General features: G+C 36.6%; 1 protein-coding gene across 6 annotated transcripts in view; it reads right to left on the reverse strand.

Annotated features, from left to right (window-relative positions):
• Mkln1 (muskelin 1) overlaps positions 1-27,960 on the reverse strand; it is a 315,449-nt gene that overhangs the window by 66,383 nt on the left and 221,106 nt on the right. For all 6 annotated transcript variants that reach the window (XM_036182846.1, XM_036182847.1, XM_036182848.1 and 3 more), the window contains 4 exons: positions 21,420-21,562; positions 19,690-19,778; positions 17,459-17,568; positions 15,959-16,151 (listed from right to left, as the gene is read on the reverse strand). In XM_036182846.1, coding sequence (XP_036038739.1) covers positions 15,959-16,151; positions 17,459-17,568; positions 19,690-19,778; positions 21,420-21,562 — 535 coding nt within the window. The remainder of the gene's footprint in view (positions 1-15,958; positions 16,152-17,458; positions 17,569-19,689; positions 19,779-21,419; positions 21,563-27,960) is intronic.

Below are 27,960 nucleotides of genomic sequence, written 5' to 3' on the forward strand. Positions count from 1 at the left end.
ACAGCTTTGGTATAGGCACTTTATATTACAACCTCAGAGAAAGAGAAAACTCTTTAAAATGCAAATTCCTGTTTTCTTTGGGTGTAAAGTGACAGATAAAAGTACTGCCAGCAGCAACAGAACTGTACTTATTGATGCTGCCAAATGTTAAATCTGTTTTGTTTTAGTTCATTTAATTCTAAAAACAACCCTAAGAGGATCTGGAGCTCCTCTTCTAAGATGGGGAAGTACATATTTGGAGAACTAAGGAACTTTATCAAACTCACACATATCTTAGGTAGTGGAGCTGGGACTCGAATCCCACTTTGCTTTTCTTCTCAGTAAACTTTTCATCTACTTCTGGAGGAATTATTATATTAGTTACTATAATATATGGAGACTGTACTTCCCCCACACATCTACTCTACTCCAAATGATTATCACATTCTATATCCATGTCTGTCACTAGTTTATGAGTGATGTATAGAATCAAATTCTAGATAACAAAACAGGAAGAATCTTCTAGAGGACTTGTAAGCAATGTTTCATCGCTTCTAAATAGACATACAGCCAAGAAAAGAAGAGGCTTTTATCTTCTGAACATGTTTTCATGTACATATACAGTATATAACGCGTACAGCTACTAACTCCTATTGCAGAGCTAGGGAAAGAGTCGAGTCTACAGCAATGACAGCAGAGAAAGCTAAAGAAACTAGATAACTGGGGTCAAGCTGCCAGGAAAGCCACCTCACCCCTGGACTTCTTATGACGTCATGTAGTGACATTCTCCTTACCAAGCCAGAGTTTTCTTTTACATGTATCCAAATAGATAACTGGCAATGTGCTCATTCTCTCATGAATTCTGTCCTTTGATCCTGATTTCTATCTGAATGAGGATTTTCCTGTGTCACTGAAAACAAAGACTTGTTCAAAATGCTATAAAATGTCTCTTTTCTATAACTTCCATACTTGGAATCTAAACAACCTTCCTAATCTCTTTCTTTTCTGGGTTAATCAAGAAGCTGTTGTAAACAACCCTATATAATCATTGAATTTCATTCTCTTTGCCTGTGTAACCTTATAAAATTAGTGGAAACAGAAAGTTCCTGTCTAAACCAGCACCCACGCTGGATGTGGTGGTTAGAAGTTGATCCTTGCACTCTGGAGGCTAAGCAGGAGGACAGCCTGAAGAACAAGGCCAGCTGGGGCTATATAGCCAGTTGCAGGCCTTCCTGGGCTACAGTTCAAGATTCTATCTCACCTCCACGTCCTTATACACCCAGAAGTTGACAGTCACATTTTCACTGTTATAGGAAGGAGAAGTATATGCAGCACAACTTAATTTAATGAATGTATCTATTACATAATTCCATAATTTTGGAGTCTTGCTTTATTCAGCCTTCCTGACCAAAACCTCCAATATCATAGGATTTGGGAATCTTTTCTCCCCTTCCAAATAGTGTTGGGCTCCTGTTCACTGTAGTAATGATCATAGAAAAATAAAACAACAACAACAAATCAACCATAAGTCTTTGGAAGGGAGACACAGAAGTTCTAAAATGCCTTTAAAAACTTAAAAAGAATGTAAAATTATTCATTAAAGAATTAGATTAGCCTGTGGAGATGACTCAGTGGGTAGAGTACTTGCCCTAGAGCATGAGGACGAAGCTTGAGTCACCAGAACCCATGTAAAGCCAGGAGCAGTGAGGCACACCTGTAATCTCAGTGCTCCTGCAGAGAGAGGGGAGATGGAGACACAGTAATCTTTGTAGCTTGTGGGTCAGTGGTCCTGGTGGACTTAGTGGTGAAGACTAAGAAGATTCAGTTGCAAACAAGGTGGAAGGGGGAAACTGACACTGAATTATTAATCCTACTTAACAGGAGAGACTGGGGAGGATGATGTAAATATATACAGAAAATTGAAGGTGGAAAAAGACAAAGTAAAGAGCCAAAAAAAAAAAAACAAAAAAAAAAAACCCTACAATAGGAAAATAGTAAATTTTACTTTTCTGTTTGTTTGTTGAGACATGATCTCACTGTGTAGACTTGGCTGGCCTAGAACTCACTACGTAGAGGAGGCTAGCCTAGAATTGACAGAGATTGACATGCCTCTGCCTCCTGGGTGCTGAGAATAACAGTGTGTACCACCATGTCTTTTCCCATTTTCTGTAATTTTTTAAAAATTAGCATGTATTTCTTTCCCTATCCCCCCTTCTCCTTTCATCCTTCCCCTTTTGGGCAGAATTTCATGTATCCCTGTCTGGTCTCAAACTCACTACTTAGCTAAGTATGACTCTGAACTTCTGGTCCTCTGCCTGCGAAAGACTATGATATTACATGTGCCTATTCTCAGTGTGTGGAGTGCTGGGATAAAGCCCAGGGCTTGAGCATGGTAGGCAAGCACTTGCCAGCTGATCTAACCTTTCCAGATTGGAGAAAAAAATTTCAATGAGGAATTTAAAGATGTTTATTATAAAAATCACATCAGTTTTAGGATGAAGTCAAACAGTTACTAATATTTCAGTAAGTCTATTTCTGACAAAAACCTGAAACAGGAAACCAGAAGTCCAACAAAAGTAGAATATCTTAAAAAAAATTAAAATATCACTCAGAGAAAAGCACACTAATAATAAGTTGCTAATAATTTTCACACTATTTAGCTTAAGACCTCAGCTTCAACACATTTCATTTGTTGTGTGACTATGAATATATTAATAAACACAATAAATCTTCACTGGCACACAGTATTTTTTTTCAACAGCAGAAATGCTTTAAAAATATATAGTGAAAAATGAAACTCAGATTACATTCAAAGAAATACTCACGTATCTAGCTTATAGAGAGCATATAGTCCTTTCGGGTCATTCAAAAATAGTTTACAAAATTATCTGGCAGTTTGGTGGCGCTATTAAGGGATGTGCTAGCTAGTTTTATGTCAATGTGAAACAAGAGTCATTTGGGAAGAGGGACTCTCAACTGAAAAATGCCTCCCTAAGATTGGCCTGGAGGCAAGTCTGTAGTGCATTTCTTAACTAATGACTGATGAGGAGGGCCCAGCCCATTGTAGGTGGGACCACCCCTGGGCTGGTGGTCCTGGTGCCATAAGAAAACAGGCTGAGCAAGCCATGAGTAAGTAAGCCAGTAAATAACATTCCTCTATGCCCTTCTGCTTCAACTCCTACCTCCAGACTCCTGCTTTGAGTCCCTGCCCAGATTTCCTCTGATGGTGGACGGCTACCTGGAAGTGTAGGGTGGAGTAAACCCTTTCCTCCCATTCTCGATTGTCAACTTAACTACACACAGAATTAACTAAAACCCAAACGTCTAGGCACACTTGTGAGGGATTTTTTTGCCTTAATTAAATAATCTGAAGTGGGAAGGCTTACTTCTAATCTGGGTCTTTCAGGTGGGAAGATAAATCTTTAATCCAGATCTTTTTCAGTGTGAAGATCCACTTTAATCTGAACCACACCTTCAGCAGGCAGCCTATACAAAGGACATGGAAGAAGGAAATGTCTCTCTCTTTTCCGGCTTGCTCTCACTCTTGCTAACAAGTCCACCCTTCACTGGCATTAGAGCCTACTTCTTTGTATATACTGAATATATATATATATATATATATATATATATATATATATATATATATATATGTGTATATATATATATGTATATATATGTATATAGTTATAGTTATAGTTATAGTTATATACTGAAGACCAGCTGAGCCATCCAGCTTTGTGTACTAAATGACTACTGGGTTCTTGGAACGTCTGTTCCTAGGCAGCCATTATTGGATTAGCTGGACCACAGCCTGTAAACCATGCCAATAAACCTCTCTCTATAGAGTTTTATCACAGCAATTACAACCCTAAGACAGCAGAGGATATAGAAACTGTAGGGAGTAAACATAGGCAGAGGAAGTAGACCACTAGAAATGTCCCTCTCAAAGTGATACCACTCTCTCCTTCCTGTCAAGCCATGAGGTAAGTAGCTCCTACCACGTTTCCACTACCATGATATTCTACATCACTACAGGCCCATAATCCACACAAGCAAGGACTGTAAACTAAAAATATCTTGAAACTGAGAGCCAAAATAATTCCCTACTTTAGGTTCTATTTTAGTAACAGAAACACATAAAGTAATTAGCTTACAGAAAGCTAACTAGAACCTTGAACTAGTAAAAATTTACAGCAGTAAAGCATAGCTTATTAAAAGTATACATGTTGGTACCAGACTATGGAAGCCCAAATATTAGCCCTGTCACTGACTAGTTATTCAGTCATAGCAAATTAATCATTCTCCTCATTTCATAGAGACAATGACAATACCACACATACCCCAGAAAGCATGTTTGGCAATTACAAAGTTCATATGAAGAAACTTAAAAATACAAGGTCCCATTGTAAAACTTCAAACACATGTTGTGGTGGTGGCAGCGGCAGCAGCAATAACATCAACAATGGTGATGATGATGCAGTGTTTGGAACTGTATTTGGTAGAAAACTATTAATAGTTTTTGTGCACAACATGAGAAATAGAGCATTCAATCAAGTAAGAGTTGGGGGAAGGAGAGAATACCAAGTAAAGAATAAAAGAAGCTCTCTGGAAAGAACGAGTCTTGGAGAATGAGTTGGAAATGGATAATGAAAAGGAAAGTAAACAGCACAGAGAATATGGGAAAAACAAAGGCAAGAAGGCACAGTGAGAGGGACTTCTGGGAAGAAGCCATGTTTTAAGAAGCAGATTGGTGGTCATGTGAGAAGAGAATGTAGCTTTTGCATTATTGAGCACTGCTGAGAATACACAGAATTCCCAGGGAAGAAGAGTAAGGAAACTTGCTACTCAGGACAACAGCTCTAGCCTCTGAGTCTTAAGAAGCTCCTTAAAATTAGCCAGGAGAAACCTGCTCTATCCAGACTAGGTGGTTTTCTTGTTCTCACAGGCACCACCCACCATAGCCAGGACATCTGAAGATTACTAAAACCATTCCAATTAGTAAGAACCAACACAGATGTGATGCTAAGATGCAGAAAAGGAAAGGGGATGCAGTGCAACAGGTGAACCGCTAAATAAGACCATGAGTGTAAGAAAGTAAGCAAGTATTGGTGTAAGACCTTAGCACCAAATCGACGTGAATGTCGAGAAGTAGACATGATGATAAATAGATGGAAACAGTATGACAGCCCAAAATAGAAACCATGAATCGTCAAAGTTGAGAGAGGAAAAAAAGTGCCTGAAACACTACAGAGATGAAGATCCTTTAAGTGTTCAGAGGAGACACTAGTGATACTAACAACTGAAATGGGATAGACTTCAAAGCAGCATGAGAATTAAACACAAATGTCGAGCTTAACAGGATAAGTAAGAAACTAGACAAATGAAGAGTGAAACAAATCACAGAGTTTCAACAGGCGGAGAGCTCCGCACTGAAGTTCAGGAACTGAAGACACCATACAAAACAAGCTAAAACGAAGGCAGACTATTTAAACAGCCCAAGAAAAACAACAGATTTCTTTCAAAGAAACAGACAGAAAAATAACAACACACTTTCCTCAAAATAACAATGCTGCCACTTAACAGTGGAATAATAATCAAAATATGTTTGAAAGAATAATTGCTAGCTGCTGCTGGTGGTGGTGGTGGTGGTGCACGCCTTTAATCCCAGCACTCAGGAGGCAGAGGCAGGCGGATCTGATTGAGGCCAGCCTGGTCTACAGAGTTCCAGGATAGCTAGGGCTATGTAGAAAAACCCTGTCTCAAAAAACAAACAAAAACAAAAGGAGGAGGAAGAGGAGAATTGTTAGCCAAAAGTTCTACATCCAACATAAAATGTCCATCTTTAGGAGACAAATGTTTCAGGGGGGGGGGGCACAGACGACACGGGACCCCACCCTCATTATTCTAAGAGTTTAAAGGCTATGCTTTAAGGCAAAGGAAATAAAATCTTAGGTGTACGACCAAAAATGTACACAGTAATAGAGAGAAAGGAAATCAGTAAAGATAGGGGAAACTCATGAATTCTGTATAAAATGAAGCAATAAGGGCCTCAACTATGCCACCATAAATGACAATGAATAGATGAGTTATGAGTAAATAAAATGGAGACTCCACTTATAATCCATGTATTAGAAGATAAAAATGGTGATGAAAAAATTTTTAACTGTGTACTTGTCATAATTTTTATCTGAAATACATTGTGGGCCAGGTGGTGGTGGTGCACACCTTTAATCCCAGCACTTGGAAGGCAGAGCCAGGAGCATCTCTCTGAATTCGAAGCCAGCCTGGTCTAGAGAGCAGGATCCAGAACAGGGACCAAAACTACACAGAGAAACCCTATCTTGGAAAAAACCAAAAAACAAAAAGCAAAAATGAAAGGGGGGGGGGAGAAAGGAGGAAAAAAAAAAGAGAGAGGAAAATTAATTAATTAATTAATTATGGAATACATCAGAGCCAAGTAAACAAAAGGAAAACTGAAAATATTGAAAAGCAAGAGATGACGAGCACAAAGAAGAAATAAAGAACATAACAAAACCTAGAAAGTAAAATGGTAAGCTGGGCCTGGCTATGAGTGTCTATAACCCCACAGCGGCAAAGGACAAAGACACGAAGATCTCAGGACCTGGCTGGCCACCTGGGCAGCCTCACTGAAAAGTGAGCTTCAGGTTCGGTGAGAGACTGTCTCAAGAGTAAGGTGAGAGAATGACAAAGGAGCACACTCACCATCCCCCTCTGGCCTCTGCATATGTGCACAGACATATGCATCTGCACTCACACATGTACATACACAAATTAATAAAAAAGAAACATTTGTAAGAGTTACTTCTTTAAAACAGGATATAGCAAAGTTCAAACTAGGGCTGGAGAGATGGCTCAGTGGTTAAGAGCACTGGCTGCTCGTCCAAAGGTCCTGAGTTCAACTCCCAGCCACCACATGGTGGTTCACAACTATGTATAATTAAATTTGGTGCCCTCTTCTGGTGTCCAGGCATACACGCAGGCAAAACACTGTACACATAGAAAATAAATAAATCATTTATTTAAAGGTTGAAACTAAAGTCTGAAAGGGGCTAAAGTGCTTGCCTAACATATACAAAGTCTTGGCTTCAATCTCCAGAACCACATCAAATTGGGCATTTTAGCAACCCTTTGTAAGCCAAACACTCAGAAGATGGGGCAAGAGGACCAGAAGTTCCAAGTCTTCCTCAACTACAAAGCAGCCTGGGCCACATTTAACAATAAATACTACTGTTTTTTAAAATAACAAGAAAGATATGTCATGCAAATACTATATGAAAGTGAGTAAACAATACATAGTAAAATTTAATTTGAAATAAAAAAATTAAAATGTGTAACTAAAAACATGGCAACAAAATATGGGAATAAAATTAGAACCATAAAGAGACATGCAATTCAAACTTACATGGAAGAGTGTTAAGATACATTCTTCTCAGTAACTATTGATAAAGATTTGTGCAATGTGATAGCACATAGGTAGCAAGCCTGACCTGCTGGATAGATATAGAATACTGTCCCCCAACAACTGCCAGTGTTTCTAAAAACTGAATAAACCTGGCTATATTACAAGTCTAAGTTTGAAAGGACTGGTAATCACATAGCACACAAACCTGACCACTATGCAATTCCATTAGAGGTCAGTAATGAAGACAATAACCAAAAAAGGAATGTATTTGAAAGTTAAAAAAAATAATATTTCTATAAAATTACAACTCACCAAAGAGCCATTTCATTACATAATGAAAATAATGAACCAGACAATTAAGAAGACATAATTTTTAAATCCTTACTGCATGTGAGAAAATTTTAATATCTAATGATTAGCTAGGCATCCATCTAAAGATGTTATAAAAAAAGATACAAAAGTTAGGCGTGGTGGTGCACGCTTTCAATCCCAGCACTCAGGAGACCAAGCAGAAGGATCTCTGTGAGTTCAAGACCAGTCTTATCTACATAGCAAGTTAAGCCAGTTAAGGCTACATATTGTAAATGTGAAGACCCTGTCTCAAAATAACAAACAAAACCACACACACACACACACACACACACACACACACACACACACACACACAGAGAGAGAGAGAGAGAGAGAGAGACAGACAGACAGACAGACAGACAGACAGACACTCAAAGAAAGAGTTAACAGTAAACAAAGCGTAATGGCACAGGCCTTTAACCCAGCACTCAGGAGGCAGAGGCAAGTGGATCTTTATGAGTTCAACGTCAATCTAGTCTACAGAGCGAGTTCTAGGACAGACAAGGCTGTTAACTCAGAGAAACCCTGTCAGAGAAAAGAAAAAGAAAAAAAAGAAAAGAAAATAACAGAAAGGATTAAAAGAAAAAAAAAAGCCCACAATTTAGTTATTTCTAAATGATTATTCTGGTGACAGTGATGGATTTAAAAGAAGAACAATTTATAACTAACCAATTAAAGAACAAAAAGAAACATCCCAGGAAATCCTGCAAACATTAAGTAGTTTAAGATATTAACAAGACCTTTATCTCCCTAAGTTTTAAATGTAACATGTTAATAGACAATTCCTAACAATAATGTAACTGATTAAAGCTGAAGCAGACAACCCGGCTGAGTCCTCAACCATGAAGACAAAATGAACAGATAGGCAGAGTGCTCCCACCAGGCCATTTCATAAACAGATAGGCAGAATGCTCCCACAAGGCCATTTCAAGACAGATTACCTAACTCCAAGCTCTTCCAGGTAAGAAAGCAAAAAACAACTCATATCTTAACACAGAAAGAAGAGATTAACTTCTGAGTTCACTAGGTGAAATTAGAACCTAAACCTGAAAGAAATATAAAGGGAAGAAACATTATTTGTTCTTCTTACTAATAAAAACAACTGAAAGAATTCAAGATAAACATTAACCAGTCTAAATCTATGACAAACTCAAAGAAATACATGACGACCAAGTTTAGTATATCTGAGAAATAAAAAGTCAGCTTAAAATTAGAAAAATCAGTAACTGATTTCCTACATTAACAAGTTAAGACAAGAAAAATTCATTATCACAAATGGTAGAAAAAGCAATACAATTCAGTATTTGTTTGTTAATATACTATTCTTAGCCATTTGGGAATCTGATGCAAAGCCCTCCAAAATACCACATGAAACAGAATATGTAAGAATGTTATGTATAATTTAATCATTAAGTTTCTGTAGACATTTTTCAGACTGAAGGAATTTCTATCTCTAGTTTGCCATCCTCTATCAAGAAGAGATGTATTCCGCAAATGTTTCTCCCATGTTTTCTGAGGTGATGATAAACAGATTTGCTTCTGAGAATACGAACTACACCAGAATATACACTACTATTATACCTTAAACCCTCTATTAGATACCTCAGCTCAACGACTTAACAAAGAGAAAGGAAAGGGGGCTAGAAAGAGAGAAACAAGCCTTTTACCCTAAGAGTAAACTGAGTAAAAATGAATACAGTGTAACAAGATTTGTGAGCAACAACTAAAGCAGTACTGAAAAGGAAAATGTTAACACAAAATGCTGGCAGTATTTAAAAAAGAACAGTAAACCAGTGGCTTCAATCGTCATGATAAGAATCTAGGAAAAAAGGCAATTCCAGCACTAGGAAGGCAGAGGCAGGTGGATTGCCAAGTTCAAGGTCAGCCTAGACATTAAAACAAGTTACAAGTCAGTCAGTTTCATAAAAAGACTTTGTTTGTCTCAGGGAATGAAGAAAAAAGGAAAAAAGGAAGAACAAATTAAGGAGAAGAAAAAGAAACCATAAAGAGTAAGTCATGACATAAAGACTCAAAAAGGAAAATTTTTAAAAAACTATGAATAACTTTATACTGATAAATTTAGGAACTTAAATGAGGTGTACATATTCCTCAAAATGCATAAACTACTAATACTCCCTCAAGAATACAGAATACAAACAGCTCTTTATCTATTAACAGTAATAAGTGTGAAATTTACAAGTCTCCACAAAATTAACTTCAGCCCCACTTTCTGCCATTCATCCTTTTAAAGTCCACCATGGTACTATTAATTCTATATAAACATTTTCAGAAAATGTCTATTAAAGAGAGACTCATTCACACCTCATTCTTTCTGTAAAGACCAGAAGTACCCGAACACAAGGTATACACTTAAAACAAAATTGCAGGCCAGTATCCAAATGCTCAACTATGTGTAGGAACACTCAATAAAATTTTGTAAATCAAATGTAACAAATGAGTATCAAACGGATTTTCACAGTATTGCAAAGTTGAATTGAAAATTACTATAATTTAAGATCTGAGCAGTTAAAAACAGCAAATCCTTTCACCAACCTCAAAAGACACAGGAAACATATTTGATAAAAAAGCAATACCTATTCCTGATAAAGATATAACAAACTAGATTTCCTCAATCTGATAAGATGCATATGAAAAAACTATAACTAACATTTTACTTAATGACCACTTTACAAAGCAAAGATATCTACTGTCTCCACACTGCTTAATATTCTATGGAAAGTCTTAAGCTAATATAGGAAAGAAAGAGGGAAGAAAGAAAGAGAGAGCGAGAGAAAAGAGGGAGGGAGGGAGAGAGAGAGAAGAAAAGAAAAGAAAAGGAAAGAAGGAAAGGAAAGGAAAGGAAAAGGAAAAGGAAAAGGAAAAGGAAAAGGAAAGGAAAGGAAAGGAAAAGGAAAGGAAAGGAAAGGAAAACTATCAAGACTGGATAAAACATGAAAGGGGTCTTCTAAAAGTGACAGCATGACTAAACACTCTACTGAATCTCTCAAGCAGCTACCAAGAGAAGGGAATTTAGCAAGGCTGAAGAATAGAAAACCAACATAAAAATACCTGATTTATTCATATACGCTAGCAGTTAACAATTAGAAACTGAATTTTAAAAATACTATTTGTAATAGGAATATAAACATAAAATACTATGGGAAAACCAACATATATATCTAAGACTCAGCTACTAAAAACTAAAGACAGTAAAATAAATGTTAAAAGAACTGTAAAAATGGAGAGTATAAGCCATATTTAAATAAAACACTAAACATGAAGATTTCAATTCTTGCCAAATAGACCTATGACTATACTATAAACTAAAAAAATCATAGTAGACATTTTTTTTAGACACTGACAAGCAGATTCTAAAATTCACAGGAGAATTCAGATCACCAAGAATAGTCAAAATAGTCTTGAAACAGAACAATGCCGGACTTACTACTACTTGATCTGAAGATTTACTATTAAGCTTGAGTAGTCAAGCTGGTGTGATACTGGTGAAACATACTACATTGTCAAACAAGAAATGATTAGATTCCTACTTGGTACCACACACAAAAAATAACTCAAAGTCAATCACAACCATAAATGTAAACCTTAACTAAAACTCTTGGAAGAAAACAAGGAGTTCTGATCTTGCTCAGATTTAACATCAAGAGCATGCATGGTAATATCAAATCAAGAGAGAGAAGGATTCTTACCACAGGTAAAACTTCTGATGTTCAAATATACAGTAAGAAGATGGAAAGATAAACCATAGACCATAGATTCTATTTTCTTTTAATTTGTCCAGGCTATTTTATTTTATTTTTGTTTATTTTAAGACAGGGTGGGTCTCATGTTTCTTAGATGACCTCTAACTGGCTCTCCATCTGTCCTGCCTCCATCTACTAAGTACAGATACTACAGGCCTGTACCACCAATTCTATGAAAATATTATTTTCTTATTTTCTCTTTTTTTATTAGCATATATTAATTGTATAAAATAGTAGGTTTCATTATGACATTTTAAATCATATCCCATTAGAATTTTGTCTCCCCCATACTGAAAGAATGTGTTTTCAAATCCCTTATATATCTCTAGGAGGGCTAGAGAGATGGCTCAGATGTTAAAGGCGAGGCTCACAACCAAAAATATCTAATAAACAACTTGTCTCCAGGTAGAAAAAAATCTTAAAATGCAGACACAGGAAAAAAATTCACTAAAAACATGGGCAAAAGATACAAACAAATACTTCAGCAATGAAGACACAAAGATAAAAATAAGTCTATGAAAATATGCTAAGCATCATTTACAGGAAGAAGCTCTCTTTGGAAGCTGCAGAGTTGGTGAGGTAAAGTTGGCTAGTAGCTTTCCCTATTTTCCTGACCTAAGGCTTTCACCCCTATATTTGGCTCCGTGTTTTTATTTATTAATATTAAGACCATTTAGAAATTCGTCTACAATGAAAAAATAAAATGAAAAGACAAAACTAAAAAAGATACCAAGCCACATGGCTAAACTAGATAAAAAATTATGTGTTAATTTAAATATAAAACCTAATCAGTAATAAGCCTGAGCTAATAGCCAAGCAGTTATAATTAATATAAGCTTCTAAAAGATTAATTTAGGGCCATGGGACCTAGAGAAACCTTCCTATTATAATCATTAGTTACTACAAAAGTACAAATTAAAACCACAAAATAAATACATATGTAGTGGCTAGGTGTTCCAGCTTTGACCTGAAGTACTACCCCTAGTGAGGTCTCTGGTAACTGGCCCGCCTACCTATGACCTGCCCCTGGGATGGGACCAAGATGGGAGCCCTTAAGATCCAAGATCCAAACGTTCTGGGCTCTTGGTTCCTCATGAACTTGGATGATGGGTGGTAGACCAAGCAGAGTTCTTCTGAGAATCCCGCTAGACTCACCTCTTCCAGATCATGTAACCAACCCCTTTACTGGCTGTAAGTTACCCCAAAATAAACCTTCTTCTTAACTACATGGAGTTGCCTTGATAATCCCCACAATAATATATATATATATCAGAATAGTCAATATTAAAACTACTGATAGATGTTACAACATATGGGCAAGGATGTGTAACAATTGGCCAATTGGCTTTTTTTTTACATTTATTGTTTAATTTTAGAATGTATTTACATCATTTCCACCAACCACTCTTCCCCTCCAACTCCTCCCATGCCCTCCTTACTCACTCTCAATTTCATGACCTCATCTTAGTTATTGTCACACAACTGAAATTTTTATTCTGTGTGAATATAAAACAGCAATGCTGAAGAACTGACAGTTTAAAAAGTTAAATTATACACACAACATGACACACAGTAACTCTATTCCTAAGTATCTACCTTAAAAAGTAAAAGTGTGTTTCCACACAAAGACTTATATACAAACGTTCATAGCAAGGGTTACTTATAGCCCACAAGTGTGAGTAATCCAAATGTCTATCAATAGATGAATGAAGAAAAAAACTAGTATATTTATATCATTCACTACTTAGCAATTAGAAATTAAATATCAATGGGTACAACAACCTAGATGAAATTCCAAATAGTTAAGCCAACTGAAAGAAGACCAGGAATAGAAACTGTTTACATAAAGTCATAGAAATGCAAACTCATCTATAGTGACAGAAAGTAAGTAAATAGTTGCCTAAGGATGGAATGAAACAATGAAGGAGGGCTAAATTACAAAACAACGTGAGAAAAATTTAGGGATTGTCAATGTTTGTTACTATAAGTATAGTGGTGATGGTGGTGTCAGGCATGTGGTCATATACACATAATGTCAACATATACCAAAGTACACATTCCAAGTATGTATAGCTTATTGTGTCATTGTGTGTGTGTGTGTGTGTGTGTGTGTGTGTGTGTGTCTGTCTGTCTGTCTGTCTCAACTTCTAAAAAAACAAAATAACCTTGTCTGTTTTGTAAAAAGTTTAGTCATATTCACACATGAAAATTTTAGACAGGTGTTAGAAAAAAGGAAGAAGACATACTCAAATGAAGATCACACTTAAGGTTGTATTAATGAGAACATTAAATACACTGAGAAGGTTTTGTTTGCTCCACTGTAAGGAGCCTGGTAAAAGATGCTTCAGTGTCCTACTTTCCTATTCAGTGAGCAAGAACTTCTTGGCCTCATCTACATTTTCAGTGGAAGAGAAGCCAAAATTTCTGCACTGTTCTTTTCCTTATTTGTTCAACAAATCATCAAGAGCAAAGTCAGCAGCAAAGTGAACAACCCTGAAAGGAATAGTTATTAACTAAGTGTTCCAAGGCAATGGAAAGCACTTAGCAGTAAGAAGATGATGTGGCTCTAAGTTTCAGTTATGATCACTTTTGCTAAACCAAGTTCCCTTTCTAGAGTCAGAAGTACAAGCAACTAGAGTCAAGAGACTTGCACACGCTTTTAACAGCTTCTCCTAACCATGGGGCATACAACTGAAGAGAGAGTTTAAAACGTAACGACCATTAGCCTTACAGCCAATGACATTACACATGGTAGGTGCTGTTGCTTTCTATCACTAACACAACAAAATTCAATGCCTTGGTAGAAAAGATGTGAAAGAAGCCAACCCAAAATCATAAAATCACCTATATACTTCCCTCATACTGAGATGAGAAAAAGATAGAAACTAACTTTTAGAAATGGAGACATATTTCTATACTTTCATTGGTAGCATTTTAATAGTTTGATATGGAATTACTATCAGTGTTCCTAAAGTATACTCAATTTCAAAACTTCACTTGTAAGTATGAATCATCAATTAAATAAATAACAACAATGTACAAGGCTTGGAGATAATTCTGCCAATGTATCTTACAATAGAGCTGGAAGCAATTGACTTTAAGATAAGTTTATAAAATAACATAGAAAGTATAAGTTCTGGTTTCCTTAGTTAAAATAGCTAATATAATATCTGAATAATGCAAGTACCTAGTAATAATGGATAACAGCAGGGAGAATAAAATAGAAGTCAGAAAAGGACTAAAATACATTATTATTTTTGTATGTAAAGATATACTGAATTCAACCCTACAATTTTGTTTGTTGAGACAGTCTCACATAGCTCAGGCTAGTCTGACATGTTCTGTGTAGCTGAAGAGGACTCTGAACTACTGATCCTCCTGCCTCAACCCTCCCCATTGCTGGGTTACTAGGCCCAGTTTGTGCAATGCTGAAGAAGTTCCATGGCTCTGTGAATGCTAAGCAAGTAGTCTACCAATGAGCCATCCCCAGCCCTCCACAAGCTTCAGACTGAATATCTATAATGTTCTTTGTCACTATGAAACCACTGTAGAAGAACAAAGAGGAGAAAAAGATAAAAGAAGTTCTCATTCACTAAGGGATAACAGAGCCCTCTTTTTACTTCAAATAACTATGAGACCTTAACTATTCAAACTCAAAATAACTCATTATGTTATATACACCTGTTGAAAGGCAAATTATAGGCCACTTAAGAAAGTCAGCAATTCTATAAGAAAATCAAAGATTATGTAGTATCATTCGCATTACAAAGAAAAACATTTTAATGCAAATTTCCTTGTCTGTTATATTTACTAATACTTTTTGAATATACATACAACCCCCTCCTATCCAAATCACACTATTAAGAAATGAATATTGGGCTAGGCGGTGGTGGCGGCACACATCTTTAATTATAGCACTCAGGAGGCAGAGGCAGGGGGATCTTGAGTTCGAGGCCAGCCTGGTCTAACAAATGAGTTCCCGGACAGTTAGGGGTACTCAGAGAAACCCTGTCAAAAATGAGAGAGAGAGAGAGAGAGAGAGACAGAGAAAGACAGAGAGAGACAGAGAGAGAGAATGAATGAGAATATTGGCCACTGCCAAAAATTACTTAAAGGAACAAGTCATTGATAACAGAACATAACACCAAAAAAATTGTTTCTCACTTGACTTATTGTTAGTTAAGTGCTTGGTTTCCCAAAATGACAATTTAATATAGGTAAATAAACTCAAATGTGTTTCTACTCTTTTTTAAAATTCCTGTGATATTATAAACCTACCTTACATAAAAGAATTCCCTACTCCAAGAAGCTAACAAACTTTATGTAGTAAAAACACAGGAAAAATAGAAAAGAGTCATAGCTGAGTAAGCAGCACATATTCTTTTTGAAAGTTTCCTGTACATACTGAAATTATTCTAATAATCCAAATTTCTAAGCATCTTACCGTTTACAGCTTTTTCAATCAACTCTTCGCAAGCATCGAAGTCACCCTTCAACACCAATTTATCATGCATATCTGTCAACATTGGGTGCTCCAGGGCAATCTTGGTCTTCTTCTGCAGGGACTCAAACGCCTCCGTGTAGTTGTGTTGTCTGAAGTGTTTCAGGCAAAGGCGAATGGCTTCTTGTTCGCGGTACTACTAGAACACAAGAAAAGTAGGGGGGAAAGAGATCTGCTTAGCTGCCACTGCAGAAAACAATAACAATACAAACAACTGATTTAATATTTACCAAGCACCATTTTTAATCCCGGTCACTAGTTACCATTATTTTCACCTGTCAAGTAGTAAAACTGGAGCTTAATGCTACCGTACCAATTTTTCCAAGATTATGTTATCCAAGGAGATCAAACCAGACACAATGCAAAAGCCTAAACTTTGGGGGTGGGGGAGAGAGCAAAAGGCAGCATATTCTATATTAAAAACCCCTTAAGGCTATAAATTTTGCAATTCCCAGGACATTAACTAATAACATTACAATACAGGTGCTAAGAGAAAGAGAACATGACTTTGAAAGTGAGCACTCAATTTACAAACCATTTTCTTTAACAGGGTGAATGCCAGAAATAAATACAAGCTCAGAAGAATAATTTAAAAGCAAACAAGTTAAAAATACGTGCTGAAATTACCTCAAATTTTCTAAGTATACTGCTTTACAATAAAAAGAAAATAAAATTATATAGAAACTTTCCATAACAATAAAAAAAAAAGATTTCCCTATAAACATTACCCTGAAATAAGACAAGAAAATAAGACCCCAAAAGACTTGAAAAACAGCTGGTTTATAGTTACCACACTTCCTAACTAATAAAGGGTTATCAAATCCCTATTGCTTATAAAATATAATTATCAATATGTAACTTCAGTAAATAACCAGAATGATTCTGTATCCCTACTAATTTTATTCCCTGCCTTTGGCCTCAAAAATAGATTTATTATTAATTATCTATATAACATCAATTTTATTAAAGAGCAACATTTGGCTACCCTGTTGACTTTAGGCATTTTAATCATGTCCAAATATTAACTTTCTGTCAGGCTGTAAAAGTAACCCAGTAAAAACTATCTTCAAAATATTCATATCGCTTTATATTAAAAGTAAAACTGAAGGCTAAGCAAATAGAATAAAGTAACAGCAAACTGTAGAGCCCTACTGCCCAAGTCCAACATCTGGCTCAAGCACTTTACAACTGTGTGAGCCTCTCTGCTCCATTTCCTTATCTATGTATGAAATAGCAAAGACTGGCGATTCCATCTCCTAAAATGGTAATGATTTCAATGAGTTAGGAGTGCCGAACAGCTGACGACTACAATGCTTTAAAATGGTAGCTGATTAATCCTAACTTTTACTATTATTTCCAACATTTCATATTGGTCACAATAAAGAAATTGGTACATTTCCCGCTCTCTAGGTATCAGAATCAAATTTTAAAGCACAGGCCTACCTTGCTGTACCAGTTCAGACAGGGCTGCACTATATCAGGATCATCAATGCCACTAAGTTCAACATACCAGATGCTAAAGTTAAAGCTGGGCCCCCAGGACAAAAGTGGAACTTTAAGGAGGAAAAGCAAAAAAGAGGGAAAAATTAATATATTTCAAATAAAGTTTCAACAAACTAAAACTACTAATGTTTAAGTCAATATGGCTTTATTCATCAGAATTTCTACACACATGCCACACACCTGCACTTTCAATCCTCAAGAGGCTACGGCAGGAGGAACAAGAGTTCCAACATAGTGAAACTCTATCTCAAAACAGCAACAACAAAAAAACATGCATCATAGAAACAAATGAGTGTTTAATTTTTTTTTTTTTTTTTTTTTTTTAGCTGAGGATCAAACCCAGGGCCTAGCAAGCAAGCGCTCTACCACTGAGCTAAATCCCCAACCCAAGTGTTCAATTTTTAAAAGATGGCTTGTGATATTAAAAAACAAATCTGACTGAAACCATCATGACATTTTTTAGTTAGTAAAAACTGTGATATAACTTCAAAGTCATCATAAATAAAATCCAAAATAGATAATGTAACAGAAGTTACTGATCCTACACACAGCTGATAATAATATTTTTAAAATTATATCCAAGTATAGACTAAAACTTCAATTATTTAATCAATATATAATCCTGAAAACAAAGCCAAAGAAAAAATAATCTCAACTATGAAAGAAGTCAATCTCAACTATGAGGATGTACCCAAATAATAGGGGAAAGATGCAATAACAATAACAAAAATCTCATGTTTTCTTTATTTAAAAAAAGGAGTACAAGATGATTCTATAAAAAGCTATAGTGATGCAATTTACCACCTCAACAAAAGCTAAAAGGAAAAAAATGTGTTCAATTACTTAAAAAAAAAAAATCTTAAGCCTTAAATCATTAAACCTGAGGAAATATTAAGTACTCTTGTTCAAGTCAGAATGAGACAAAGAAACCAATTTTTCTACTAATAGAATCACACTAGATGTCTTAACCAGTACAATGGGGGATGGTTGGGGGGGGTAGAGAGAGGGCTCAGCAGGCAATTAAGAGCACTTGCTGCTCTTCCAGAGGACCCGGGTTTAGTTCCCAGCTTCCACACAGCAGCTCACAAACATCCTTAATTCCAGTTCCAGGGATCCAATACCTTCTTCTGCACTAGGCACATAGTACATGGTGGACCATACATACATGAAGGCAAAATATGTGCATAAAGTAAAAAAAGTCTAATTAAAAAGAGATTATAGTAAGAAAACATTTGGTTACTTAAAGATGACATGGCTGCCTATCTACAATTTTAAAAGACTTGATTGGTTATCCAATATTTCTGTTCAACTCCTAGGTACACAGAAGAAATTTAACTACAACACAAGTGCTTAAACTGCTTTAATAAAGCAAGGCTTTCCTGTGACTTGAATAAATACAAAAATTCCTACCACAGTCCAGAAGGTCTCAACTATTTTTTTGTGTCTACTCTTGAACACGATTATTACAAAAAAAAAAAAAATTCTCAAAAATCAAAATGTGGGATTCTGAAATTAATTATTGTTCTTCAATAATAAATATGACTTCTTTGGTTCCAATTTTAATATAATAGTGCTATAGGTATGAGGCAGAGACAGAAATCCAAAGGCTCAGACTTTAATATCCCTGCCCTCTAAATACTAAATCTAAAGGAACACAGAAGACCCTAAGAAGCCTAGCCTGAAGAATGTATTACAAGAACTTTCATAAGCTAAAAACACTTGCTGATAAATAAATGCCTTAAAGACAGTACTGTGAACTGTGGTTTGCATATCATTGCTGGACCATGAGATTGACAGGTTTAACCAGTATATCACATAAAAGGTGAAACATACAAGAAATCTTGTAAGAACCCTTTCAAAAGAGAAAACACTTGGAAAAATATCCTTACTAAATAGCTGTCACTTACTAATGGATTCATAAAGCAAACATTTCTGTAAAGGGCCAACAGAAATCTTTTCAGCTGGATGAGCTACGTGATCTCTCTAAACCACTCCCCCTCTGCCTTTGGGGCACAAGAGCAGTCAAAGCCAGTGTACAAACCAAGCAGTGCAGCAACGCTCCTACTAAAAACTCTAAAACACAGGGACCTAAAGAACCTGCTCATACACTAGAGTCTACAAACGAAAGACATTAAAAAAATGTTTTTAACTCAAAAACACTAAAACCTTACCAATTTTAATGAATCGACAAGGGAACATCTGTTCATCAATTTTATGTTTCAAGGTAAATGTCTCTTTGTTATAATCATTCTTCAAGCCACTGTTGGGGTAGGGGAAGAAGAAACATGATTTCATAATTTAGTAAACACACTAAGACACTCTAATCTTATACTCAGATGTTAAGCTTTAAGTCAATGCTAATAATGTATATTCAAGACAATATAAACAAGTAACTGAACACGAAAACATAAGTCAAAATGTGCACATACAAATCAATTGCAATATCACTGTGTTTTTTAAAACTACACAAAAGCTGTGAAGAATGTTATATATTAACTAGATCTAGAATGTGGCTAGCTGTATGGAAATGTGTGACTGTCTTTAATGTATAATTTAATATGAAAAATTTTCAAGTAGTAGGAAAGGAATTTAAAAACAATTCAGTCTTATCTAACAAGTTCGACAAGGCCAAATATTAGAATTTGTCAAAGAATTACATTTCTTAATTATCCTTTTATCATTAATGCTGTGGGATGTCTTTCTGTATGCTGTGAATATGTGTGGTTCCCATTGGATAATAAATAATGCTGTTTTGGCCTATGGCATGAAAGCTTACAGCCAGGTGGGAAATCCAAGCAGAGCTAGAGAGAGAAGAAGGGCGGAGTCAAGAGACACCAGCTGCTGCAGAAGGAGCAACAAGATGCCAGCAGACCAGTAATGTCATGGCCATGTGGCAACATATAGGTTAATAGGAATGGGTTAATTTAAGATGAGAGAGTTAGTTAGCCAGAAGCTGAACCCATAGACCATACAGTTTGTAATTAATATAAGCCTCTGAGTGATTATTTTATATGTGGCTGTGAGGCGGCAGGACTGGACAGGACACAGGAAAACTTCTGGCTACACATTTATAAATTTTCAAAACCAATGTTGGTCTGCTGATTTATTAGCATCTCCTTTAACCTAGATAAACAGTAACCCATATCACCTCTCGTTTAACCAAGATTGATACAAGTGTTTATAGGAAAACCCCTTCCTTACCATCCAACTACCTTACTCCCTAAAATACTTCTAGGACTTAATCAGAGTATATAAATAGTATTTACTTCAGTGTTTTCTTAACGGGATAACCATGTCACAAATACATTCTAAATCTTTTTTTTTCCCCATCGACTATATGATTTTTCATCATGCTGGGATTTAACTGTTTTAGAACTCCAATTTACAAAGCTCTTTCCAATGGCAAACACTGTGTGCTACATGCTGTCACATTTTGTTTTGTTCTCATGTACTGAACCTTCTCTTTTTCATTTCCAACAGTAAAATCTTAGAATACCATTTTAGATTACACAATTCACATTTTGAGTGAGGTTTATGTTTTCCAAAGCATGGTTTTTGCCCTCCCACCACAAATGGGTGGTTTGCTCTGGAAGTGTTAGGAACTGAACCCAGAGATTTTCATTAGAAAGTTATTGAGAGATCAAAATTATGAGTAGGGAAAAAAGAAAACAAACACTCAATTCTTTCTTCATTATTTAACAATTTTAACTAGTATCTGGTAGTTAAGAAAAATAATAAACCAACTTAAGCCACAGTGTTAACAAAGACACTAGGAATAAAACCAGAGAAGTGTTCTTTCTCACTTTCTTGGAAAGGGCACACAGATTCACCTATGAAGAAAGTAGACTAAGCCTGCAGGATGCTCCAAGGACAGCCCTTCCGTCCCCACAAGCAAACCCACCTAGACAACAGCTCTGTCATATTGTCTTCATTCATTCCACCAAAGACTTTGAATTTCTTCAAATTGCAGACATGGGTTTTCTCATATTTTCCAAATGTAATATTCTGAACTATAGCAGGCCTTTCAAGCTTCAGAATCAAGTACTGGGGAAAAAAGAAAGAACAAACAACAAAACTACACCCTCTGCTTAAAACATATAACAAACTTTAGATATTGTAAGTTTTGACAGTTAATCATAAGTTCCATCTTAGGATGGAAGGCTGGAAGATGTTTTTATTTTGTTTTATTTTGTCTTAAAGCTAAGAATTATACAACACCCCTACAATGACTGTTACCATTCTTTACTCAACTGAGGTCACCAACTACATTCTTCTGAATGGTGAAACAGACTGAAAGAAGCCTACGTGATGCAAATTCTCACCAGTGAATGATACTAAAGACATAACCGGACTAGAAATAACCAAAGAAGCAAGATTAAAATGCAAAAATAGCAACCGCCCACTTCCATGGAATGAAGTTGACAGATCGAAATCTCATTATATATATGATATATATGTATCTTATTATACTTAAAATTAATCAAAACTTACCAGAATTCATTTCTTAGAATAAAATATTTAGATGTAATTTAGATTAAAACTTGGACGCACTCCACAAAAGGCACAAGAGTAAATCTTTATGGTATTAGTTTTGACTGAGGATTCTCAGGTGTAACATCAAGAGTGCGTATCATCAAATTTCACATCAGATACCCAGTTTCCCACATCAGTTGTTAAAGAGGCTGTCTTTTCTCCAATGACTATTTTTAGCATTTGTCAAAACCCAGGTGGCTGTAGCTGCAGGGACTTATATCCAGATGTTCTATTCTGTTCCATCGATCTGTACCAGTCTGTGCCAGTACCGGGCTTAGTTTTGGATCTGTAACACACCTTGAAATCAGGTATGGTGATACCTCTGCTTGCTTGATTACTTTCTTTCCTTCTTTATTTGGGGGTGGGGAGGACAGGATTGATTTGGGTATCTGAAGACTTTTGTGTTTCCAAATAAATTTTAAGATTGCTTTTTATATTTCCATGAAGTATGGTGTTGGCCTTTTGACTGGGATTCCATTCAACCTTGTAGACTACTTTTGCTAAGGATAGCCATTTCCACAATTCTTCCAGTCCATGAGCATAGACTTTTCACCTTCTAGTATCTTTTTCAATTTCTCTCTTGAATTCTTAAAGTTTTCCACGTCTTTCCCATCTTTAGTTAGATTTAGTTTAAGATCATGGTGTGGACTGTTGCCTTCATTCTTTTCTCGTTGTGTTACTGGTATAAATAAAGACTGCTCATTGTGTAGCCTGCCACTTTGCTCAAAGTGTTGGTCAGCACTCAAGAGTTTTCTGGTCCAGTCTGTAGGATTTTATGTATAGAATCTGATCATCTTCAAAACTTTCCTATTCATATGTCTTTTATTTCTCTTGTCTTATCCTCTAGCTAAGAATTCCAGTACTATATTGACTAAGCAGTGAAAATGGACACCCTTATCTTGTTCTTTAATTTTAGTGAAAATGTTTTGAGCTCTGCCCCATTTAGTACAAAGTAGGCTATAGGTTTGCTGAACACTGAGATGTGTTCCTTCTATTCCCAGTTCCTCTGGGGTTTTTAAAAAAATGTTTATGGGTGTTTTGCTTGCATGCATATGTGTGCACTAAAGTGTGCCTGGTGCCACTGAAAGCCAGAAGATGGTGATAGACCCCCTAGAATTGGAATTACAGAAGGCTGTGAATTGCCATGTGGGTGCTGGGAATTGAGGCCAGATCCTCTGTAAGTGCAGCTAATGCTCTTAACTGTTGAGCTATCTATCCAGCTCCCACTTCAGAATTTTGATCATGAAAAGATGAGATGATCGTGTGATTTTTGTCACTGAGTCCATTCATATAACATATTACATACATTGATTTCTGTATGTTGAACCCTCCCAGCATCACTGGACTAAAGCCAACCTGATCACCATGATTATTTTTGTTATATGCACCTATACTCAGTTTGTGAGTACTTTGCTGAGAAATTTTGCAGTTATATGCATCAGGGAGACTGATCTAATTGAGTGTGTTTATATGATTTTCATATCAGAGTAATAATGCCTTTAATAAAGAGTTTGGTAGTATTTCTTCATTCCCTACTTTATGAAAGAGTTTCAGAAGAATTACTTTCAGTTCTTTGGAGGTCTGGTAGAAACTCACCAGTGACTCCAACTGGGACTGTACTCTTCTAGTCAGGTTTCTTTTATTACTACTTTAATCTCACTACTTGTTACAAAAATGTTTAAATTATTCATCACAGCTCAATTGTGGTAGGTTATATGAACCCAGAAATGCATCATCCTTTTTAGACTTTCCAATTTAGTAGAAAACACACACACACACACGTTCTGAAATGGGATCTCACTATGTAGACCAGGCTGGTCTTGGACTTAGAGATCTGCCTGCCTCTGCCTCCCCCTGAGTGCTGGGTTAAAGGTAGATGTTATCACACCCAATGAGCATTAAAGTATACCTTTCCATTCTCTAATTTTATTAATTTGGGATATCTTTTCTGGTCATTTTGTCTGAGTTTAGAACTTGTTTATCCTTTCAAAAACCAACTCTCTGTTTCAGTAATTTTTTTGTACCGTTTTTTGTTTTTTGTTTCTCATTAGTTTCTTCCCTGAACTTTGTTTGTTTATTTGTTTGAAGACAGGGTTTCTCTATGTAGCTTTGGAGTCTGTCTTGGAACTCACTCTGTAGCCCAGACTGGCCTTGAATTCTCAGAAATCCACCTGCTTCTTTCTCTCGAGTGCTGGAATTAAAGGTGTACACCATCAACACCTGGCATTTGCCTTTTTATTTATTTATTTTTGTGTGTATGGGAAGGTAGTGTATAAAAGCTAAAAAAAAAAAGTGTCAGGTGACCTCCTCTATCATTTTCTACCTTATTGTTTTGAGGCAAGGTCTCCATTAATGTGCACACAGGACCATAAGTGAGTGCAGAGATCTGAACTCAGGGCTTCTAGCTTGTACAACAAGTGCTCTTACCTCCTGAGCCATGTGCCATGTTCTTTTGTTGTTGCTGTTTTTTGAGACAGGGTTTCTCTGTGTAGTTTTGTGCCTTTCCTGGAACTCACTCTGTAGACCAGGTTGGTCTTGAACTCACAGAGATCTGCCTGCCTCTTCCTGCCTCTGCCTCCCTAGTGCTGTGATTAAAGGCGTGTGCCACCACCGCCCGGCCCGGCTGTGTCCATGTTCTTAAGCATTTCTTTTTATCTACTGATTTTGGGGTGTACTGGCTGGTTTTGCATGTCAACTTGACACAAGCTAGATAGATTTGTTAGAGAGGAAAGAGTTTAGTTGAGGAAATGCCTTGATGACATCCAGCTAAGGCATTTTCTCAATTAGTAATCAATGGGGGAGGGTCCTGCCCATGGTGAATGGTGTCATCCCTGGGCTGGTGGTCCTGGGTTCTATAAGAAAGTGGGCTGAGTAAGCCAGGGGAAGCAAACCAGTAAGCAGCACCCTTCCACAGCCTCTGCATCAGCTCCTGCCTCCAGGTTCCTGCCCTGCTTGAGTTCTTGTCCTGACTCCCTCCAATGATAAGACTATTACCTAGAAGTGTAAGCCAAATAAATCCTTTCCTTCCCAACTTGCTTTTTGGTCATGGTGTTTTGTAGCAGCAACGAACCCTGACTAAGACAGGGGAGTTATTTTTATTTTTCTACAACCTTAAGATGTAGCATTAAATTAGGAGGTCTTTCTGATTTCTTAATGTAGGCACTAAGAGTTCCAATCTTCTTTCTTAGGAGGACTTTCATTCTATCCCATCAACTTTGGTACTTTGTGTTTCATTTTCTTTTGATTTTGAAACTTTTTATTTCTTTTTGGTAATGTGTTGTTAGACTTCATATGTTTGTATATGTTCTACAGTTGTTCTAACTGTTGTTTTGTAGTTTTATTCATTGTCACCAGATAGAATACAAGGACTTATTTCTATTTTCCTATAATTGTTCAGATTTCTTCTATGTCCTACTAGAAACTTTTAGACAAAGTTCCATGGGCTGCTGAGAAGAATGTATATTCTGCAGTTATAGGAGAGAATGTTCTGTAGGTATCTATCTGTTAAGTCCTTTTGATCTATGATGTCATAATCCAGATGCTTTAGTTTACTTTTTGACATGAACTCAAAATTGATAGAATGGCCGGGCAGTGGTGGTGCACACCTTTAATCCCAGCAGTCGGGAGGCAGAGGCAGGTAGGCAGATCTCTGTGAGTTCAAGGCCAGCCTGGTCTACAAAGCCAGAACTCCCAGAGAAACTCTGTCTCGAAAAACCATAAAAAAAAGTTGATAGTGGAGAGTAATGAATCACCCACTACTACTGTGTTGGGGTCAAGAACAATAGAAAATTTTGCAGGTTTTCTTGTTTTTTATTAGTTCTTTGAGAAATTTGTACAATATATTTTTATCACAGTCATATACCTCTACTTTTTCTAGACCTATCCTTACCTTCCCAACTCACATCTTCTTTTTAAAAACTCATCCAATACAACATGCTGCATATATACTCTAGGATGTGTGGCCTTTACTAGAGGATGGTCCACCTACCAGGGGCCACACCCTTAAAGAAAAATGACTGTTCCTCTCCCAGCAGCTAGCAATGGCCAATAGCTCCTTAGTTAGAAGTGGGACTCCGTGCCCACCTCCATCTCCATGTGGTAACTGGTCTGGCCACAGCCTAACAGGTCTTTTGAAATCTGTTATAACGGCTGTGAGCTCATATGTGCAACTTCCCTGCTGTGCCCAGAAACTCTGTTTCCTTTTAGTAACCTACTGCTTCTGGCTCTTAAAATCTTTCTGTCCCCTCTTCCCAAATGATTCCTGAGCCTTGAGAGAAGGGGTGTTCCACAAATGTTCCATTCAGGACTGAACATTTTTTAATCTCTTACTCCCTGCACCTTGACCATTGTAGGTCTCTGGGTTTATCACCATTGAGTATAAGAAGCATCTTCACTGATGAGAGAAGTCATCAGGAGTCAATGTAACACTATGTCCATTTAGCAGAGTAATAGCAATAGAGTCTCTCCTAGGGTCTATAACCTATCCAGCCAAAGGATAATGATGCCATACCTGTGGAGCAGGCCTTAAACCCAATCAGGAACCTTTCTTTCTAAGGATTACTCTCATGACATTTGTGCCACTACTGTCCAGCAGGCATGTCTTGCTAGGTAGATCATCACTGGAGTACAGGAAGAAAGCTTTACCTCTTTAGATTAGGTTAGCTCTTTCTCACTGGGGGCCAGCATGGTTTCTCACGTGGCAGCATGGTTGAGGTGTCACTTTCCTCTGTTAAAATGTTGTTCAAGGTATCAAATCTATCCTCAGTCCTCTTCTGAAGTAACAACCAACTACAACAATAGACATTACCCAGGGGTAGACTCCATTTGGCACCTCTTACACTCCCTTCCTAGTTCTCAGAAAGCTGTCTTAAGCTGGCCATTTCTCTGAGTCTCCTTCCTACATACTCTGTATCTGAGGACTATTTTGGATCAGTACCTGGGTCTGAATCTTGTTTTGGCTCTGACTCTGGATGCAGATCAGGGTCTAGTTCTGCTTTGGTGATATCCAGAAGTCTCTGTAAGTGGGGGCCTAACTTTTGGAATGAGTTTCTGCCATTCCTGCACTGAATGAGTATTTAGTTCGGTGTTCAGTGTTCCCTTCCCTTGGTTCAGCTAGGAGTATGCATATTTAGTCATGGAGATAAGTGGTGCCAATTTATGGGTGAGGTAACCCCAGTTCCAGGAGGTATTATACAGTCACTGAGCTCACAGGTGTGTTTCTAAGATTAATCTTAAAGTAATTACTTTGACTCAAATAAGCCAAATAAAGATACACATTATGCCATTTATATAACATTCTGGCATGTTGGTTCATGTTTGTAACTCTAGCACTTGGGAAACTGAAGTAGTAGCATTAAGTTGAAGACCAACTTGAGCTACATAATGAGCTCCAAACCAACCTAGTCTATATACCAGACCGTGTCTCAAAAAAAAGAAAGAAAAGAAAAAAGGAAGGAAGGAAGGAAGGAAGGAAGGAAGGAAGGAAGAATGAGTGAGAACAGATTAAAATGAAAACTATAAAAACTTAAAAAATGCAATGTACAGTGAAAGAACACAGATCAGTGGATGTCTAGAAACAGATGAGGTGGGTGGATTAAAAATGGTACAAGGGAAATTTCTGGAGGTAACAGATATGTTTACATCTTAAATATATCTTAAATATGCATTTATACTTAAGGTATACAACAAAACTTACTAAAATGTACACTAAAAATACACCCAAAATACAAAATAACAGTAACTATTAAAATATGAATAAAAGTCAATGCTAAGAAAATGAATTGTCAAGCCACAGATAAAAAGAAACCTGAAAAAGGATTCATGTACAAGATAATATAAACAACCTCCAGAGCTCAATGCTCAAAGAGAAATCAATATTCTTTGTTTTTAATGGGTAAAATAATTCATTA

This window comes from Onychomys torridus, chromosome 3 (assembly GCF_903995425.1).
Source record: "Onychomys torridus chromosome 3, mOncTor1.1, whole genome shotgun sequence".
Lineage (NCBI taxonomy): Eukaryota > Metazoa > Chordata > Mammalia > Rodentia > Cricetidae > Onychomys > Onychomys torridus.